General features: G+C 39.2%; 1 protein-coding gene across 12 annotated transcripts in view; it reads left to right on the top strand.

Annotated features, from left to right (window-relative positions):
* MBNL2 (muscleblind like splicing regulator 2) overlaps positions 1–21,826 on the top strand; it is a 143,661-nt gene that overhangs the window by 87,205 nt on the left and 34,630 nt on the right. For all 12 annotated transcript variants that reach the window (XM_067536898.1, XM_067536899.1, XM_067536897.1 and 9 more), the window contains 3 exons: positions 4,597–4,761; positions 14,859–15,059; positions 16,381–16,644. In XM_067536898.1, coding sequence (XP_067392999.1) covers positions 4,597–4,761; positions 14,859–15,059; positions 16,381–16,644 — 630 coding nt within the window. The remainder of the gene's footprint in view (positions 1–4,596; positions 4,762–14,858; positions 15,060–16,380; positions 16,645–21,826) is intronic.

Raw genomic sequence — 21,826 nt, 5'->3', positions numbered from 1 at the left:
AATTGGCTACTTATATAAAATTTAATTTGGAAAGAGTAAAGAATTTTAAACTCTTGGGACAGATTTTCAAAGGGACACATTGACCTGGCTGTCGTTTGAATGCATGCAGTTTTAGTGCACTAAGGTTGGTCTGTGTAAATGATCAGATCTATATGCACAGATCCTATTTGCACTCATATTGCAAATGGAGTTTGTGCATGTAAATTATTTTCATGCACTTAAGTGATAGGATGCAAAATTTGCATGGACCGCATTTTAAAAAGTAGGCCTTTGAAGTACTGTTTGTGATCTGAGAAGGGAATAAGTAAGATAGGTAGTGTAATTTCTAAGACCATCGTTTGAAGCCCACCACAGCTGTGTGTTACTCTGACTCTCCTTCATAGGCACCTCATTTGAAAGCCATTTCTATTTCCATATGATAGATTTGGTCAGGGAAGTTTGAGAAGGAGTGTTGCTTGGTTTTTTCAAATATGTAAGTAAATGTTACAAACAATAATGTTTTATTTAAAGTACTTGAGACCTTATAAAAATTTAGTCAGAGACTCCGAGAATGGAAGCTGAGAAGATAGTAAAGTCTATGAATAAGGGACACAGTAAGCAGAGAATCTCTGGTAGAAGGAAGTCAACAATGTCTCAGAGCTTGAGTAGCGTACAAGAGTATAGTGTTAATACTGACTTTCCAAGATTCCACAAGTATCAAGGGTTTTATAAGGAGTTAAATGGATACAAATGTGTTCTTTCATTGGAATCTTAATGAGCTTCTCTTGGCACTGAAGGATATTCCTCTGGCTAGTCTTTATATGCAGTGGTGATTTTTTGATAAACACTTATATTACTCTAATAATGTTCCTTCTTTGCATCTGTATTTTAACTGATTTTTCCAGCTGTGTATGTCTCTGGGGAAGAATCATAAAGATGTTATAACTGAGCAAAGGGAAGTTCATTTCCTCACCCCCCCCCCCCTTCTCCAATTTCACAAATTAAAACTCATCATCTGCAGGCAGTGTTTTGTCTAATTATAAATATAAACTGGCTACTGCTGTAAGACACTCTGCTCACTGACCTTAACCCCAAAACCTGACAACCCTTATGACCCATGTAGTTCTGGTAACTCTACCTCACATCTTAATAAGTGTATAGTTCTACCAATGGGCAGCGGTGGAAGATTTAGCTTCTGCTAGAGTTCTATGGGATTTCTGCTGGAGAAAGGAATGCATCTTTGCACTTCCTGGCTACCCTAGCTTACAACCTCTTCTTGTTCAGTGCCAAACAGTTGTAGGCTTGTGCTGGCTTCTTACAGCTCCTCTCTGTTGACATATGGAAGATGGAACTACTCTGAAGTGTGTACTGGCCATCTGTATTTCTGTTTGGTTCTTACTGGACACTTTAGAGTGATTTGTTTTGCAAAAGGAGAAGCTTGAAAATAAGGTGACTAAAAAAAATTTAAAATCAATGTTTATTATGCCTTGTTTAATTATTAAATAAGTCTTCAACTTTTCAACTTTGCCACTACATGCTTTCTAACAAGAACATCTCATTGTTAAATTATTTTTGTTTTAGTAACATAACACATTTCTCCTGTGTTATATAATATGAAAGCATGGAGGTAAAAGAAAGTAAGACAATTTCTGTTTTAGACTGATGTTGATTTATCCTTTCTGAATACTTTTAGCTGTATGCTGCTTGAACCATCCCAGTTTAAAATTATTAATTTTGGTCTCCAGATATTCTGGGCCAAATAGTGCTCTCAGCTACACCAGTGTAAAACTGAGGTATATTAACAGCCCCATAGTTATAGGACAAAAACGGGGTTTTAGTGGGTTACAGGTTGTTGTAATAAGCCATAAATCCAGTGTGGCTTTCCTATGTGAGTTCATTTGAAAGCATATTGATTGTCTGGTTTCACCCACATTGTTGTTATTGGGGCAGTTAGTGCACTGAGTGAGGTACACCACAAGTTGTGATAGGCATGTGTAGGACCATGGATCTTGAAAGGTGTGTTGTAGGGTGTGTTGATCATTGTAGCAGTGGAGATATAATCACTACGCTCTCTAATGAACTCACACTGGAAAATGATAAAAGACAAAAACACCACATCACCTGTGGGTGAACACTTTTCACAAAATAATCACTCTACATCTGACCTATCAAGTCTCATCCTCAAAGGAAACCTGCACAACACTTTCAAAAGACAAGCCTGAGAGCTTAAATTCATAACTTTGCTAGACACTAAAAATCATGGTCTTAATAAAGACACTGGATTTATGGCTTATTACAACAATCTGTAATCCACTAACCCCACCTTTTTGTCCTATGACTACAGGGGTGTTAATGGGCACTTCACCTTGAATTGTCCCTTAGCACATATTCTAATACTTATGCTAAACTAGCTGGTTGATCTTATATTTAGCTGTAATGCTTGTAGTACCTTTCTCAGACCTGATGAAGCTCGAAAGCTTGTCTACCTCACCCCCTTGTCTAATATCATGGGACCGAGACAACTATAACAACACTGCATAAAACTGTAATAAAGATAAACATTCTGTTATGAGCTGGGTTGAAATCTTGTTTTGGGTTGAGTTAAAACCTATTTAGATTGATTGGTGTGAACTCATCTCAGTTAACATAACTATGCATCAGCCGCCACCTAAGACAACAGGAGTATCCAAAGCTATCCAGGAGCTTTTACTGACTATTGTTTTAGGTAGGTGTATGTGTATGGGAGAAGGCAGAGCAGACAAAAAAACTGAGGCCATGTCTACACTACAAAATGAAGTCAACCTGACTTATGTCGGCATACAGCCACCGCAGTAATTACATCACTTGTGCATGTCTGCACTTTGCTTCTTGTGCCAACGGTGCACATCCCCACCAAGAGCACTTGAATCAATTATACTGTCAGTATGGGGCATTGTGGGACATCTCCTGAAAGCCAGTAACAGTCAACATAAGCAACTCAGTATCGACATTAACACTGTGTCAACCTAACTACATCGACTTGGACTCTATGCTACTCGGAGAGGTGGAGTTAAGTCGGTGTAGCAGGGCAGCTACATCAGCAGGAGGACAAATTAAGGGTAGATACTTCCATAGTTAGGTCGACATAAGCTGCTTTGCATCAACCTAGCTCTGTAGTGTAGACCAGACCTGAGAGAGACAATCTGAAAGCACTGCAGAACACTAGAAGAAACCTGGGAAGAGGTTTTAGGGTCGGGGTGCAGGCTGAAAAGAGTGTTCTTGGGTTTGTGAGTAGGCGTGCAGAATTATTTTTTTATGTGTTTATTTTTTATAATTTTGACGGATATTGATGTTTAGTTTAAAGCATTTTTTTTTACTTTTTATTGTAATTATTTAATGACAGTAGATATTGAGATTCAAAACTTAAAGCTTTATAACCGTTAAAACACAAATTGTCAATATTATATGTTAAAATATACAAAATAAATATCCTTAAACCAAACTCCAATAAGTTCTTAAGCAGCATTTTTATTTCTTTGCCTATCTGTAAATTTTGATGATCATTTATGGAAATATTTTTTCACTATTTGTGTGTGTATGGTGAAATTGACATTTATTGACATTTAGCAATAAAAATCTAATGATTCCAATCCTAGGTGTGAGGAAAAAAATCTGTTTCCTGCTGTTGTTTCCTCCTGTATTCAGAGACACAGGACTTTGTATATTCTTTGTACATAAAACTGCATCAAAGAAATACCTGACTATCATCAGTTTCTACTTCCAACTGGCACACTCACAGACCCCCAATCTCTAACTAGCTGCTTGGGTCAAAAGGGGGCAACAATACAGTGGAGAAAGCACAGAGAAAATTAGTGATATTATATTTATATTTCTACAAACATACATCTAATATACAATGTTTAAAAGCTGTATTTTGTTTTAAATTAGAATGTTAAATCTATTCATAATATTAATTATTAACATTTATATTGAGGTGACATCAAAGGCCATGATCAGGATATCTTGAGAGGAAATTCAAGCAGTCTGGCTAATATTCAGGGCATTAATTCTGTAGCAATGTTCTGTACTTACCAGTTAACATACCATCAATCATTTTCTAAAAATAGCCTATATTTTTTTCATTTTCAGTTGATAACATTAATGATCAACTAGGGTAAATGGCTTGAGACACAGCTGTAAACTATCATCTCCTCCCTGCTAGTCATGTTCTCCCAGCTTGGCTTTTCTCAGTGGTAGTAGATGACAGAACTAGGAGCAATGGTGGGGGAGGTCTAGGTTGGATATTAGGAAACACTTTTTCATTAGGAGGGTGATGAAGCACTGGAATGGGTTACCTAGAGAGGTGGTGGAATCTCCATCTTTAGAAGGTTTTTAAGGTGTGGCTTGACAAAGCCCTGGCTTGGATGGTTTAGTTGGGGTTGGTCCTGTTTTGAGCAGGGGGTTGGACTAGATGACCTCCTGAGGTCCCTTCCAACCCTAATCTTCTATGATTCTATGTAATTCTGAGAAAATACCCTGCAACTCAATTTTTGTTGCTTAATTGATGGTGTAATATTTTGCTTTGAGACACCAAACTACCATTAAAAGCTATAATACCATTAATGTAATTTTTTGCAGGGTCGTTGTATGAGAGAGAACTGCAAGTATCTTCATCCACCAACACATTTAAAAACTCAACTAGAAATCAATGGCAGGAACAACTTAATCCAACAGAAAACTGCAGCAGCAATGCTTGCCCAGCAGATGCAGTTCATGTTTCCAGGATCACCAATTCAGCCAGTGGTAAGTATGCTTTTTCAAATGAGGTGGTGGGTAATTAAAGTTCAGATGTGAGATTGGATTGACCTGAAAATGGCTTCTCAGCACTTCAGTACTTTCATTGTCAATACAAATAAATTGCTATTTAGAGACCGTGTGAACTACAAAAATGCTGGAAAAGATGCACAAATTAAAATTTGTGTGCTGAAGTGTCATCATCCCTCATTCCACGTCTTAGCCTCCCTCATTCTCTCCCACCACCCACCCCGCTTTCTTTTTCTCAGGTTTTGAGACCCAGCTACCTCAGGTTAGGTTTGCAAGGACTTTGTGCAAGATCCCTGCTTGAGTGGAAAGAATTGCAACAGCCATAGCCATTTGAGTAGGATTGCAGTGTCTTCTTTCCCAGCTTCTATGAGCTGAATAATTTTCAACAAATTTTTCATCACAAATTGTTTCTTATTCCCTTCCTGAAGGGAACTAGTGATCATGTGTTCATGGCTTGTGCTTGCTTCCTGGTTTGAAGTCTGAAGTGCCCCAGAATGACATGGACAAAGAGAAATGATGATATGGCACTTTTCAAGCTTCAGAAGTTTTATCATTTCAAATCATGCATAAAACAGTCTGAGGCACTTCCTTCAAATCCAGATACAAAGCAAGCATCTTGCAGCCATGAACACCAGCTTTGTATATATGTGTAAGTGATGTGGGTATGTGTATAAATGAGCAAACATATTGTACTGTTCAAACATGTCAGGGCCATCTTTGTAACAAACAATAAAGATTAGAGTTGAGTGGGCTCTCCTCCTTTATCTCAAAAGCATTGTGACCCTGTGGGAACACTTAGGGTCAAAGCCAGCTTTCGATGACCTTCACATGGGAGTTGGCTCAGACACCACACACAAGAGAGGGAAGATATAATATGAGGGGAGCAGGGAGAGTGCACAGCAGTGAGGGTCACTGAGGGGACAGGAAAATGTAATATGTCTGGCAGAGAGATTGTGTGGTGCAAGAAAATGAAGTCTTTTTTATATTAGCAGGTTTGGTTTTCCCTGTAGTGCTGGATCTGATTGCCTGTGGCTGGATTTGCAGTTCATTCATGTTTAGCACTTGTTTAAGTGTGGCCATTGTGAGCAACAGACCATTTTCATAGGGTAGAAAAGGCATGGAGAAGAGAGACAACAATGTGGTGGAGCATGCCACTAAGGAAATAGATGGCATGAGTGGACAGGAGACAAATGGAGGAGTTTGGTGGATGGGGAAGCCTCAAAGAAGGTGATAGGGGAAAGATTTGGAGAGCAGTAGAATGGTAGTTTCCATCTCCAAAAGTTAGGAAAGGGTAAATAGAGGCCCCCTCAGATCAGCCTGATGGGAGTGGGGTTTTTAAAATCAGGATATGGGCAAAAAACCCCAAACCCTGCAATGTATTTTTTTTTTTTTAAACTCATGATTTTTAAGATTTTTTTTTTTTTTTTTTTAATGTGATTCATAACACTGAACTCGCAGGTTTTGTAATTTTGCTCCCCTTTGCTTTGCCTAGGGGAAAGAGTATTGGGTTGGGAGCCAGGAGGTGACCAATGCATTCTACTCTAACTTCTTTCACTAAGTGATTTTAATTTGAGCCATTCACAGCCCTTACTATTGAGCAAGTCTTCATACCCCTAATGTAGCTACCGTGCCTTTCACCTTTATGTGATTGGCTGTACTGGCTGTAAGAAACCATATTGCCAACCAGGAAAAAAACCCAGTATTCCTGATACCCAGCGTTCTACTGCGTAGGAATAGTTGTGTAAGCCACTGGCAAAGTGTGTATCGTGTCCCCCTTTAGTAATAGGTTCTCAGAGAGAGTAACAGCCTACTGTATCTACCAATTACTCTTTTAGCTCAAGTGATAGAGGTTTGTGTTGTTGATTTAAAGGTCCTGGATTACAATCCCACTGATGTCCCTTGTGAGGGGTCACTATGACCTTACATGATGGAATTTATTTCTTCACTTTGCTTTTGTTAAAACCTTGGAAAATAAAAACTCAGCTTAAAAGTATCTTCTTGTTGCCAAGTTAAGCACTTTAAAGTTAGGAAATAGATGCCACACGACCTTAATTCTGCCCTTGTGCACACATGTATTATGATATAGACGTCAGTTACATGATCACATGCTATTTTTATTCAGTGCCCAGGATGGACAGTGCTCAAGGAATAAATCAGGGTCGTGTACTGAATGAGGCTGATCTCTGGCCTCATTAGCTGTGGCAGTTGTATTGGTGTGTAAAGAATGGGGAAGGGGTCTATAGAAAGAGACAGGATAATTTGTGATTCAAGTAGTTGAAAACCACCCAGGAAAAGTTGTGTCTTTTGCTGCCTCTGCTGTAGACTTCTGATATGATGCTGGACAAATCATTTAAATCAAACTTTCCACTGGTGGCCACTAATTCAGTGTTCTCATTTTTTGGATTGCCAATTTGAGACACCTGGGGCCTGCTTTTCAAAAATGCTGTGCACTTTCAACTGCAGCTGAAGTCAATGAAAGCTGTAGATGCTCAGCACCCCTGGCATTAAGACAGGAAAAATGAGTTAGGAGTTCCTGAGTCTGTGGCCTTAGATAAGTCAATTCACCTTTGTGTCTCAGTTTTCTCGTCTGTAAAATCGGGATAATAGTCACTCACTCACTCACTCACTCCACAGGGATGCAGTGAGGATTAATTAATAAATGTCTGTACAGTCCTTTGAAGATGTAACTGTTAAGCTATCTGGAGTGGCTCACGTGTGTGAGTACCAACCTCAGGGCAGACTGTTAAGAAGCAGGGCAGAAAACCCCAAACTGAATGAATTCTATACTTGATTTCACCAAACAAGTATCAAATGTGAACTCCTCAAACACTATAACAGCCTTAACATGGAGTCACAGACAGTCCCCTTGGATTCTCTGATCTATCTTGCCACCCAGGCAAGCCTGCCTTTGTGATAGATGGTCCCTTACACCAAAAATTACAACAATATTTAGGTTACTCCAAGTCCCAAAGGACCCGTCACTTATCCCAGCTCAGTTGCACTCTAGATCTCTTACCAAAGACAACACTTGTAGCCAATCCTATAATAAATTAAGGATTTATTAACTAGGAAAAAGGAAGAAGAGTTATTTATAAGGTTAAAGCATGTAAACATACACGCACAAATGAGTTACAGTCTTATGTTCTGAAAAGGTAATAGAAGCAGCTGTAATATGCAAGGTCTTTATGTCCTTTAGGGCTAACTTGGCCAACGTCTGGGGAACTCTTGCTTAAGCTTAGAACTCTTAACCCCTCAGACTTCAAGCAGCATAGAGATACAATTCTTTCTTGTCAGGGATTTTTATTCCCTTCCCCCCAGAGTTCAAGTTCATGGGACAAGTCCACCTGCACATCTTCTCTAGATAGGTGTTGGGGGAGCAATCAACAAAGTTCTTGTTCTTTGATATTTCACAATGGCTCATTTGGTTTCAATGGGCCTTCTTGGTGGGCAGGACCTAATGCTTTCTGTAGGAAGCCGGCATTTCTACATTAATTCATGTTCCTTTCTTGTTTGTGACTTACTTGATTACAGAAGATTACCATGCCAAACACTTAATATAACTTTATAACACGGGGTACAGATGTTGTAAGTAAGATTAATACATACAGCATCCTACAAGCATTTCATAAATTCTAAATACATTCTTATCAATCTAATACCTATGTTAACAATACTAACATATAGGTGAGCCAAACTTGTTTCCAGCTATGCATATGTCAGTGTTCAGTGAGGTCTAGGGGTCTGGACATGAGCTGGCACCTGGTCTGCCAATATCACAGTAATAATATAAAATGCTAAGAATTCTGAAAAATCAGGCCCTAAATCTCTCAGGTTGGGCACCCAAAATTAGTGGATGCTTCTACATATAATGGCTTTAATTTCTTATGCTTCTATCTATAAAATGGGGATAATACTTGTCTTTCTCACAGAAGAGGTGTGAAGATATATTAATAAATATTTGTGAGTGCCCACATATTACAGAGATGAGTACCATTAAAAAGTCCATGAAGCAATTAACAATTCTTTATTCAGTGCAGGGTGTGCAGTAAATAAGGCTTAGGGGCTACACCCTGAATGATAAGGAAATATAGAATAGCTGCCTCATTCCCTGAGTACTGTCCATCCTGTGCACTCAGTGAGGCAGGGTTAGTATGGTAGAAATAGTATGTGATCGTATATTTAAAGTATGTATCATAGAACATATGCACCAGGGGCAGAATTAAGCAATTTTAATTGACATTTCCTAGCTGTTTAGTGCTTGACTTTGCAACTTTAATATTCTTTTAACCTTGTGAGGTTTTTGTATGTAATAGGAGTCACTAATGTAAGCAAAGAAACCCCCCAAATTTCCAATAAGTGTTTCTTCCCCTTTCTTCACCCCATCAATACAATTACCATTCAAACTTTACTATTTCACCTACCAATGGAGAGTAAAAAGCAAGTTCTTCTTTGAGGAGTGTCCATGTGAGTGCTTCACTTCAGGTGAATGTGCGCCCCTGAGCCTTCGATTGGAGAGTTTCAACAGCAGTGCCCATCTGGATCATGCATGTGCTATCCCCATCTCTTGCTATTGTCAGCGGCTATCTAGTGCGCACGATCCGACCCCCTTCAGTTTCTTCTCAACTGTCTTCGGCTTGAGACAGAGCTCCCAGTAGTATGAAAACAGATAGTTTCTTAATGCTTAGAATAGTTTGTTCTTAGTTTTAGTAGATTATTTACATTTACTTACCCTTTCTCTCTCTGTTTATTTTCTGGGGTTTTTTTAAAAAAAAATTATAATACCTTTATTTTCTACCCTTTAGAATAGTTACTGTTCATCCTTAGGGCTGAATCACCATAGATCCAGCATGCCCAGTTTACTGGGCTTCAAGCATTGCCTTTCCTGCCGGGAAGTGATAACAGTGTCAGACAGACACTCTCAATGTGTCCAGTGCTTAGATGAGACGTATATACCTCAGAAGTGCTCTCACTGCAGCAACCTAAAGGCTCAAGCCAGGAAGGACTGAGACCTGCATCTCAAACTTATATTCATGGAGCAGTCTCTGCGCCAGATTCCAGCCAGCAGACCCCCTCCGGACAAAGATTCCCAAAGACTTCATCTTCTTCACACAAGAAAGCTCATTCCTCTAAAAAGACTCTGAGGAAAAGAACATCAGCTGAAGGAACTGCAAAAAAGAAGCGGTCTTCAGGTCATTCCCTACCCTCAAGCCCGACCACACCACGGTTGAATACATACGAGGCTCCGGGATCCTCTGGTACCATGCGAACCGTGACAACCACTGACCCCAAGCAGGCAGACTCAGAGTCGAGAGGCAAACAAATGTCCACCTCCTCCATTATGGCACTGATGTATCCGGACATGGCACTGAGGCGTTCCCCAGAGCCTATGGCGTCACCACCTGTTCCAGTAGCACAGAGCATTCAGAGGTCAACACCGACATCCGCACCTGCAGCAGTGTTGTCAGCACTGACCACTTCGGCACTGCCTCATTTCCTACTACACAAAGATCTACTAGCCTCATCAACGCCAGAATCTCCACTACTCGGCACCAATGACTCTTTGGTATGCACTGTGTTGTGCCAACCCGCTTCACCACTGGCTCCTCCGTTTTCTAGTGAGGAGGAAAATAATGAGGAGGAGGGTGCTTTTTCCTCACACTACTCCTCTCCCATTCAGGCCCACCCGTACAGACTACATCGTTTCACAGATTAGGCACCTAGTCCTGATATGGCCACCCATGGTTACTTACTGGGACCCCTGGGCAGCATATAGGGGATGATACCCTAGACCCCCAAGTTCCTATAGGGAGATCATTAGGGCGCCCAACCACCCTCAGTGGCGGCACCATTAAAGCCTCCTGAGAAGAGCTTTGAGGAATGGGAGGAGGCCTTGGAACAGGAAACGACACCTCCAGCCAACATTTCCTCCTCTTCCCCAGACAAGGCCATCATGCCTCCACCACCCACAAACACTTCCAGTAGCTGTTCAAAAAAATCATAGATTTCCTAGAGATCCCTCTAGAGGACGTCCCAGAGTCACAACATAAACCACTGGATATATTCCACATACCTCATCTGCATCAAAAATAGCGCTTCCTATAAATGACGCACTGATGGAACCAGCCAAAGATGTATGGCAAACTCCAGCAACAACACCGCCCACCTGTAAGAGAGTGGATAAAAAGTACTATGTTGCCTCAAATTTTTTATTTTCCGAACTCACACCAACCTCTTTAGTTGCTGATGCATTCAATCAGCATGGTAAACAACATCATTTCAGATCCATACCATACAACAAAGAATGGAAACAATTAGATCTTTTTGGCCGCAAGACCTACTCATCAGCCGCTCTACAGTTCTGGATTGCCAATTACACCCCATTGATGGATATATACAACCACTAATTATTCTAAATTCACAGACTTTATTGATTACATCCCAGAAGGCAAAAGGGACCAATTCAAGACTATCATATCTAAGGGTCATCTTCTAGCCCATACGGTCTTACAGGCATCCTTAGATGCGACACAGTGGCACTGTTATTGTTATATAGCATCATGGCTCCATCTGTTTGGTTTCCCCAGGGAAGTCCAATCCACAGTTGAGGACCTCCCCTTCAATGGCCAGAAGCTTTGTTTGCTGCAAAGACAGACAAGGCTCTCCACATGCTGAAGGATTCTTGGGCAACTCTTCACACATCTGCAACCAGAAAGAAACAGGGCAAATACTGTTCTTCCCAGTGCACAAGATGCGCCCCATACGCACAACAATTGAGGCAATATGATACATAATGTCAGAGGCAGAGATTCCCAAGTTGTCAACCACCTCCACCTCAGTCATCAGCATCCCAACAACCCTCGGTGAAACAACAATTTTGAGGGTTTTGTCAAGAGCCCAAATCACCTCCCCCATTCATCAGTGCTGACTCCATCACCGACCATCACCCTTTTCAGATACCATTTGACCCTTTTCCATTCAGTGTGAAAATCCATCCATACAGCTATGCGATACCATTTATCTCCATCCTCCTACCCACTCTCCTTCCCTGTCCCTCTTCAGGGACCCCTCTCATGAATAGCTTCTATGGCAAGAAATAAAACACCTATTACATCTAGGCACCATAGAACAAGTACCATCTCAACACAAGGGGAAGGGCTTTTATTCCCACTACTTCTTAATCCAGAAAAAGAACGGAGGATGGAGGCCTATTCTAAATCTCAGAAAACTCAACAGATTTGTTAGAGTCCAACGGTTCAGGATGGTCACACTAGCAACAATAATACCAGTACTGGAACTGGGAGGCTAGTTTTCAGCCCTCAACATCGAAGACTCATATTTCCACGTAACCATACATCCCAATCACAGGAGCCTCCTCAAGTTTACTCTGGGAACAGAACAGTAGCAATACAAAGTTGTACCTTTTGGTCTCTCAACAGCACTGCAAGTGTTCTCCAAAATTCTTGCATTGGTAGTGGCACACCTACGCAGGCAGGGGGTAAATACTATTTCCTTACCTGGATGATTGTTTACTAAAAGCCCCCACCTGGGCAGATGCCCTCGACATTACTTACAGGACAATCACCCTTTTTTAATAGCTGGGCTTACAATTACACATGCAAAAATCAACCCTAACACAGAAACTGGACTTTATCAGAGCCCATCTAGATTCTGTGGAGACCAAAGTGTCACTACCATGGAACAGATTTCTTACTATGACCACTCTGATCTCCTCAGTACTCAACAGTGCACACAATGCTCTAAGAGTTCCGCCCAGGTATATCCACTTCTGATACCATCAAAAGAACCTGCAACCCCAATTGGGGACTTGAACTCACTTTACCAGATCCCTTTCAACTTCAGTAGCCTTCCTAAGCAGCATACTGATCATGGACATAGGCATAGCAGCAGCTTGGGGTTCCACACACATGTTCACAAAACATTACACTATCAACCAAGGCTCAAGATGAGACATATTGCTAGGTCTTACAGTGTTATCTTCACTTAAAGCACAACTTCGAAGCCCCTTCCGTAGAATGAGGGGCACTGCTTGACAGTCACCTGAAGTGGAGCACCCACAGGGACACTCCTCGAGGAAGAACTGTGCAGTAACTGAGGTTCTTTGAAATGGGTGTTCCTGTGGGTGCTCCACTATCCACCTTCCTCCCCTCTACTTTAGAATTCAATTTTCAGACTCTATGTTAGAGAAGGAACTGAACGGGGTCGGGTCACGCCGCACGTGCTAGATAGGCTCCAGCAATGGTGCAAGAAGGGGATAGCACACGCATGACCCAGATGAGCACTGCTGCTGAAACTCTGATGGAAGGCGCAAGGGCGCACAGTCACCTGAAGTGGAGCACCCACAGGGACACCCATCTCGAAGAACCTCAGCTACTGCACAGGATGAGTAACCTCTTCTCTTTCTCTGTCTCAGACTGCTTGTGGGCTGCAGTAGATTATCATTGACGTAGCGTTATAAAAAGAAAACCCTAAAATTTTGTGAAGCTTGTAGGATTCTTCTTTAAATTATAGCTAAAGTAAAGATTTTATTTTTTCTATTAAACATTGCATTGCAATAGCATGTTTCCTTTATAATAGCTATTGTGTGAAATAATTGAGCATAGCACTGCTATAGCAAGAATTCTTTTTTTTTCTTATAAATTTTTCATTATTTTGATTTATAGTTTATGGATGGTATTTAGTTAAGATGTGAGCACATTTTTTGATGTGCAAAAGTGATGGGTGCAGAGGATTTTTTTTTTTTTTTTTTTAAATTTTTAGCTCCTTGCATGAGTGATAACCAAATTCTCTTTTCCTGGAGCTGGGTAACCTGGCTGGTTCTGCTGCTACTCTCAGCATCTTTTGGGGGTTACACTAGACTCATTCTTGACTAGCAACTTTCTCCAAGGACTGTTAAAACCCCTTTGAGTCCTATTCTTTCCCATAAGGCTGTTGCATACAGAGTTGATGGATGGCTTTCTCTTCTAATAGAGCCTATCGAGACTACCTTGATGAGAAAGATGTTTGCTTCTTGAAATGCTCTAAATGTCTCTTCAGAGCTCTGCTACATCTTGGTGTTTTCTAGCTGCCATCTTATTTTGGCGCTTAACTTTTAGTCCTACATAACAGACCTGGCATTTCTGACCTGGCCAGTGTTGCATAGGGTGGTTCAGGAGCCCAATAGATTCCAGTAGTGAGTGCAGGTACACTGTATCTCTGCAACTGCTCCCATAACATCAATCCAGACCCTGGCACTGCATTGACTCCCAACCCTATCTGCTATCCTGCCTCATTTCAACTGGATTTCTTCATCACAGAACTGCTTTACCCTCTTGATACAGTTTCATTGTATTGCATTGCTTTAAATGGTTGTGAAACATAATTTCAGACACATATCATTCCTACACCTCAGACTGAAAAGATCACTGCCTAAATATTGGGCCCAATTTACAATTATAATAGATACCCCGTTTGCCACAGGTGGCAGTTGAATATAACATAAACATTCCACAGGCCAGTTTTTATGTATCAGGCACAGTAACCTAAAATTTTATACAAATACAAAATATGGCATACAAAGTGATAGACGTAACATGTGAAAGAGCTCATATTATGTATACTATTATTACAAAGATAGATTCAATATACTGAATAACAATGTACCTATAAAATTCAGTTTTACCAGGGAAGCAGATAGAAAGAGAAAACAGTAGAATTAAGATGAAGTTAATTTGAGATGTATAAATAAACCTGAAATGTAATATGAACAGTAATCTCAGTAGTTATCCAGGTTCAAATGATAGCTGACCCTGTGTAGATGCACTGGGAATCCTTTTTCTCACAATATGGCTGCAATTTGCTGTTCCTGTCCTTCACTGGAATATATATCATGTTGAAGAGAAAAAAAATATGCAGTGTAAATTTTGTCTAATCTTTTAAATTCTGATTAAGAAAGCAAATCAAAACCAGTGAAAATGTATAAAAAACATCAAATAAGAATTGCAAACTTTTCTAAAAAAATTTGCTTCATTGTAAGCTCACCTATTTATTTTTCATCTCACTGTATTTTCATTTTGCAGCCCACATTTTCAGTAGGTCCAACAATAGGAACGAACACAGCTATTAGCTTTGCTCCTTACTTAACACCTGTAACCCCTGGAGTTGGGTTAGTTCCTACTGAAATCCTACCCACGCCGCCTGTCATTGTTCCTGGAAGTCCACCTGTTACAGTCCCTGGTTCAACTGCTACCCAGAAACTCTTGAGGACTGATAAACTGGAGGTACTACAGACACTATTGTGACTAGAAATGTAATTTTCTGCTAGTTTATATGTAAGGGCTTTGGAAAGCTTTGTTGTTTTTAGAAGCGCTGTCTAAAATAGCCTAAGCTTTAGTTAGTACAAATGTAGATCTCATAAGTACTCTTGTAGAATTTACACTTGCAGTCAGTGGAAATGGTACCATTGTTTTAGTGTTGTTGTTTTTTTAATTGAATATATTTTGGATAAAAATTCAATAATGTATTATAGAGTTATTGTTCAAATTTAATATGCCTAATCAACATAGACGGTAACAAAACGTTTTGAGTTTTTAAAATGCAGCTTTGTCATTAATTTCTTCATAGAAAAAGTAAGATTTATGCCCAAAATTATAACCTAGAGTACTTTAAAATTTTAATCTAATAAGAAAATATCTATAGACTCTGAGGACCACATTTTTACCTCAACATAAACTAGGCCCTGATTTTTGAGAATTCAAGTCAATACCAGTACAGTTTTATAAACCTGCAGTGCTGACCACTAAAATCTAAATCTTTTTAGTTGACTGCACATGGGCACACCCTTATGTACACACAGAACCACACTGAAGTCAGACAGACACTGCATACGCATACAGGTGTGTCCTTATTCAGTCAACTGGTGCATTGGGGCCTTGAAAGTCTATGATGAAAATTTCTGGTTCAAATAATTGTGGATGCCAAATGGCACCTGCAAAAATAGAAGTCCTTCTCTGAAAAATTGGTCTTCAGTGTTGAGGTTTAAAAAATAAAATCTATTGCTTCATTCCCAAGGAATTTAAAAAAGAATAGCAGTTATTATCTTTGTTTGTAGACCCTACATAAACAAAATGGATCTGATTCTGATCTCTCACTGATATCGATTAAGGGCATTCCTCTGATATCAGTGGAATTGCACTGATGTAAGTGAGATCAGAATCAGGCCAAATATTTTGTGCTTCCCAACTAAGTCTGCAGGAGCAGTTAATTGACAAACATTGAGCACTATTCGTATGGGGTTTTATGTGGTGAACAAGAATAGATTTTTTGGAATGACACAGTTCTACGTAAGTTCAGCTTATTATCAAACAGCATAACTATATTAATAGTAACTTAATTAAAAGCAGGCAAATGTATTTAACAAATGTGTAAGGAGAACAATGATAAGGTGTCTTTTTCAAGATTTTCCGGTACTGTTGCAAGCACTGTGTGACAAGTCTAAAACACAATAAAAAATTAGCTGCATGTGTGGTTTTTTGTTTTTGTTTTTCCCACTTAATATTGTTGTGAATCCATCAGCTGTAATTAGTATTATTTTGCACATAGGTATGCAGGGAGTTCCAGCGGGGAAACTGCGCGCGGGGAGAGACTGACTGCCGCTTTGCACATCCTGCAGATAGCACAATGATTGACACAAATGACAACACTGTAACCGTTTGTATGGATTACATAAAGGGTCGTTGCATGAGGGAGAAATGCAAATATTTTCACCCTCCTGCACATTTGCAGGCCAAAATCAAAGCTGCTCAACATCAAGCCAACCAGGCTGCCGTGGCAGCTCAAGCAGCTGCTGCAGCTGCTACAGTAATGGTAAGTGCAAGAATATATGGTTGCATTTTTCTTAAACTTTTTAATTGTTGTTTTTCTCCAATTAGTAGTGTTGTTTAAAAAATTTATTTTCACACATTCTTCATAAAAAGATAGGTATCCTAAAAATTATTACTTTCTTAAGGAAAAATTTCTCTCTCTCTCCCTCAGTTATTTCAGCATATTAGGCACCTCATTTGAATAGACTGAAGCAGTTGCACGCTTTGTACAGTCTTTGCTGTCTGCTCCATGATGATATGCTAAATTTGCCTCCTAATATTTCTTGATGAAAAACAAAACTGGTCAAACTTAGTGGTCAATGGGAAGTATGTACACACATGTGATATTAGCTCTTTGATGGTAGAAATATTATCTGAAAAATTAGGAAACAAGGAATAAAGGAAGAGGTGGTTATGTTGGGAGATCTGGGCTCTCCCACTGACCAGCTCTCCCACTGACTTACTGGAGTATCCTGGGCAGGGCATTTTTAATTGCCGTGTTTCTCACTTTCCCCATTAGTCAAACGGGAATTAAGGAGCTTAATTGTGAAGCTTAATTCATTAATTTTTTTCAGACATTCAGTTTGTATATCTGTGAATGCCATAATAATGCCTATAAATAAAATCAATAAAAATGTATCTAGTAAGGTCAAAGGAAATTGGTTAAAGAATCTGGTTCATTTCCAGAAGTTTTGTACTTTAACTGAAATGTACTTAGAGATGTCTTTCCCTCAATGTCCTCTTGCAGAATGGCTGGTACTGTTACTAGCAACAGTTCTACACCAGTATTGATAAAGTTGAACAAATAAAGCATGCAGGGTTTTATTCTTGGGACAGCAGTACAGTCAGCCCATAGATCAAAGCAGCATTGTCCTAACTCCTGGCACTGAAAGAATAATTATACAGATGTGACTTGTGGGTAGTGCATACAAGAGATGTAGACAATACAGTTACTCTCAGAGTAAGAAGCCTACCAGAAACACAATACAATACAGTATATAACTATCACAGGCTATTTTATTTAGCAAATAAATAGAGACCACATATTTAAGGGACAAAGAGTGAGTTTCTTTCAAATGTGGCAACTGTGATAAGAATTTAAATCTCCAAACAGAAGAAAAAGAACAGAGGAGAATTTCCTCTAATTCAGTATTTTCTCCTATAGTATTTCTAGTCTCTGTTTATAATACGGGAATTTTAGCTAAGTTTTTGCTGTAATAGTTAGAGCAGGGCAAATGACTGATTTTGGGGGTTGGGTAGGGGAACACAAAATGGTCAGCAAACAGAAAAATCAGAAAAAATATTAGGTTTGATTCCAAAACTTCAGTTCCCTCCTCTGAATCAGGCAAAGAGAAGATTTGCATCCACATCTCTATCTCCCATTCATCACTCTTCTAGAAAATATAAAGACATAAGCAAAGTACTTTTTTCTGAGCCAAACTAGTTCTAAGATATGCTTCCTTTTATTGAAAGCCACATTCAAGTCAAACCAATATTTTGAAATGCAAGATTGAATTATTTGCATTCTACCACCACAGGAGAAGAAGGCTGAAAGCCACATGATGGTATATTTTTCCTATGGAATATTACGTAGATGGCCCTTAATTGAATATTTAAACTCTTAAAAGTTACAATGTAGAAAAAAGAGGCTTTTTTTCATCCCATTCATTCTTGTTTAATACAAATCTGGAACAAAGGGAACCATGGAGAAAAATAAATAAATGGGATCAATTCTCCATTGGGACAAATAATATGGGAGAGTATGAGGAAAAATGGTAGCGGATACAATATATATGAGAGAGACCCCCCAAAATGGTCAAGAATAATTCAGTAAAAATACTGTCTGCCCTAAACAAAAATAAAATCTCTGGTGAATCTCCTCTAGAAGGAGCCATCAAGGATCTGTAACCAATAGTTCCTGCTTCCAGACTGGTCCTGAGTTGAAATTATAGTCTTAGAGCAGACTTACCCTTACACGCTTTACTTGTTGGACAGGGATGTGGGTCAAAAAGCTTGAGTACTTAAAGCCTAGATTATGCAGGGTTTTATAGACTAATACCAAGAGAAAGGCTTCATTTACACACTTCATAAATGTTCAAACAGTACATATTTTTTTTGCTGTAGAACATGTTAACATACATCTTCACCAATGTTGGAACTCTTTTAAATTCATAAAAGCACTTACTAAACAGCCTTTAAGCAAAATTCACAACCGTTTTAAAACAGCCAGTGCTACATAGTAATCAACACAGAAGATAATTCCCCCATCAGTTAGTCCAAAAATTCCAAAATCAGCAGTTTCCTAACTGTACTCTGTTTGTGGAGCACTTGCTTTTCCATGTAAGCAATTGATGCAATTGCCGAGGGAAGTTATATGATAGTGAAAGTGATGCGAGGTGTCATTATGAAAGGAAGGGAGGTCATCCATGACACTAGTAAGATGTGGTCAACATTATGGCAAATGTGAGAACACCTTTCTTGAACCCCCAAAAAAACAAAAAAACCCATCTTTCAGATAGAGGTGTTAGTAAACAAGGAAGTCTTGGGCAAACTGCACGCCTGAAAATTAGGGGGGGGGGGGGATTCTGGCTCCCACTATGGTAACTTTATGCTGCTGCAAAAGTAGCATACAAAAGCTGCTTAAGTCCCACAGCCAGCTCCAGGAGAGTTCCCGTGGCGCAGGCACTGTGTAGGGATAGTTAACTCTAGCCCTGTGTAGGCCTCCTCATGAACCCTGGGACAGGAAAGGACTCTCAGGAGCACACACTGCTGCAAAGATTCTTGGCTTGTGTGGGCTGTGGAGCAACATAAAGGTAGTTCTAGGGCAACCATAAAATAGTTAAGGTGAGTTAAAGCCACCTTTGTCCCCAATTCCCTCAGGCTGCATCTTCTGCTCTGTGCCTCCAGGAAAGAATCCCAGCCAAGAGAGTCAGTGAATTCCAGAGTTCAAAATCCTGCCGGGAATACCCTTCTTGTAGTAACTTTTCCTCAAATGCCTTAGCTGATCTCAGCTTTTGAGGTAAAAGCAAGTGATGGGCAGTCTGTGAAATAGCCAGAACCTGGACCATTTCTAACTGAAAACCAGTGTTCTGGTATTATTGAGCTATATGAAGTGAATTTGAAGGCAGTCTGATCCATTAATATAATCATTACATTATTAATGGAGCACTAAAAGTATGCGCAATGTGGTAGGAAACGTGAAAGAAGACATTGAGGAACATAAAATCTAAATTAAATTAAATATTCACCGTACCTGAAACACACCTCATAATAGCACACATATACAAAGTATATGTGATAGATAAAATATCGAGCCTTTATGCAGTTAATTTTAGTTTAGTTTTCTTGCTCCCTCCTCTCTCCTTTTCCTTTCCAACGATTGTTATCATGGAAAGGCCTGATGGAAGAAATTTGTTTTATAGAGGGGTTTGAATGGAGAGAGGGAGGTTCCTTGGAGAACAAGATTTCAAGCATAGGAGTTGAAAGGGAAGAAAGTTTTGAAGATATGAGGAAGAAGTGGACAGTTGAGCAGACGGCTTGGGAGGAGGGAGAGACAAGGAGGAAACAAGAGCCCCCTTATTGGTAGAGACATTATTACTATAGAGCCTTGAAATTTAGCACTAGGAGCTTGACTTGATCTGGAAGGTGAGAAGAAAGCCAGGAAAGGGATTCAAAGAAAGGAGTTTGCAATGGAGCAAACAGGTTGAGATGTATGCAAGACTGATGCAAAGTCATGAATAAGCTCAGTGTGAGCTTCCAGTGTGACACAGTGGCCAAAAAGAGCTAATGCAATCCTTGATTCTGTTATCTTTATATTTGGCACTCGTGCGACTGCTGTTAGAATATTGTGTCCAGTTTTGATGCCCACAATTAAAAAAAAAGGTTGATAAATTGGAGATGGTTCAGAGAGCCACGAGAACAATTAAAGGATTAAAAAATCAGCCTTACTATGAAAGAGGTCAATCTATTTGACTTAACAAAGAGACAGTTAAGGGGGGATTTGATCAGTATGTGAGTACCTAACTGGGGTACCGAAATTTGAAAATAGAGGATTTATTATAGACTAGAGGAGAAGACGTCGAAGCATCAGGAATAGAGGACGTGCTTCAGGACTTTGGATGCAAAGGGGAGGAAATATATAAGGTGATAATTGGAGAGACAGAAAGGGGGATTGTGAAAGATATTTTAAAGATTAGTGAAGTAAGGCCTGCAAAATGTTCATGTTGTTATTGGTCTGTTCTGTGATCCGAAGTTGTCTTAGACATGGTGTTCTCTCAGTTCCTCAGTACCTCCGTTTTTAATTATTGTTCTACTTTTCTACATCTGAAGCTAAGGATAGAGACAAACTGAACATTAATCTCTCCTCTGGACTTTAAGGACTACCTATTATGCCAAGTGCGAAAAAAGGGGATTTCTGTTTAGTGAGGAAACCCTCCTTTCCATATGTTTTCATTAAACACTGTTTAAATTCCTATTAAAAAAGAGTTATAGATGAAAAAGATCAACTAAATTTTCTGCTGGAATGTAGTCAAATTAGCCCTCATGTTTTATCTATGCAAAATTAGCAAAAAAATATTACTCACTATGCTAATATTACTTAAATTGTTTTACATTTAAATATTTTAAATGATGCTATATTAGTACCATGATTTCTGTTCTAACCATAAATTACATGCTCTTATTGACAAATAGTATTATTTTCTATCACCTATTCCTAAAGTCAGTACAGATTTTTCTGAGTAACATATGAGAAAATATTTGTTTAAAAATGTAGGGCTTTTCCTCAGTGTAATGTGGTAAGTTAAAAGGGATAATCCAAGTTACTGTCCCTGCTATAGTAAAAAATATTAAATTGATAAGTTAGTGATTAGACATAACATTAATTTGTTATATATTGGAAATAGGAAAACTTTATATTTTGACCCCAAAGTCTATTGAAATGTACATTTTAGTAACTAAGGCCCTGATTCTGTAAACATACACGTGAGCAGTTGTATTAAAGAAGTAAAACTCTCATTAGTGTTTTTTATATTTTAAATGTTAGTGTTGAAAATTTATTTTATGCTTTTTAACTTAACATAACTAACTTATCAGAAATTTTTGTAAGAAAATCCTGAAAACCTACACGTTTCTATGAAATGTTATAATATTCTTAATGGTGTCTGCAAGCTGCTGTTTTAATTAAC

Source organism: Emydura macquarii, unplaced genomic scaffold (genome assembly GCF_026122565.2).
Source record: "Emydura macquarii macquarii isolate MOO-44397 ecotype Brisbane River unplaced genomic scaffold, CSIRO-AGI_Emac_v2 contig_3671, whole genome shotgun sequence".
Taxonomy (NCBI): domain Eukaryota; kingdom Metazoa; phylum Chordata; order Testudines; family Chelidae; genus Emydura; species Emydura macquarii.
This window is presented reverse-complemented; position numbering and strand designations above follow the sequence as displayed.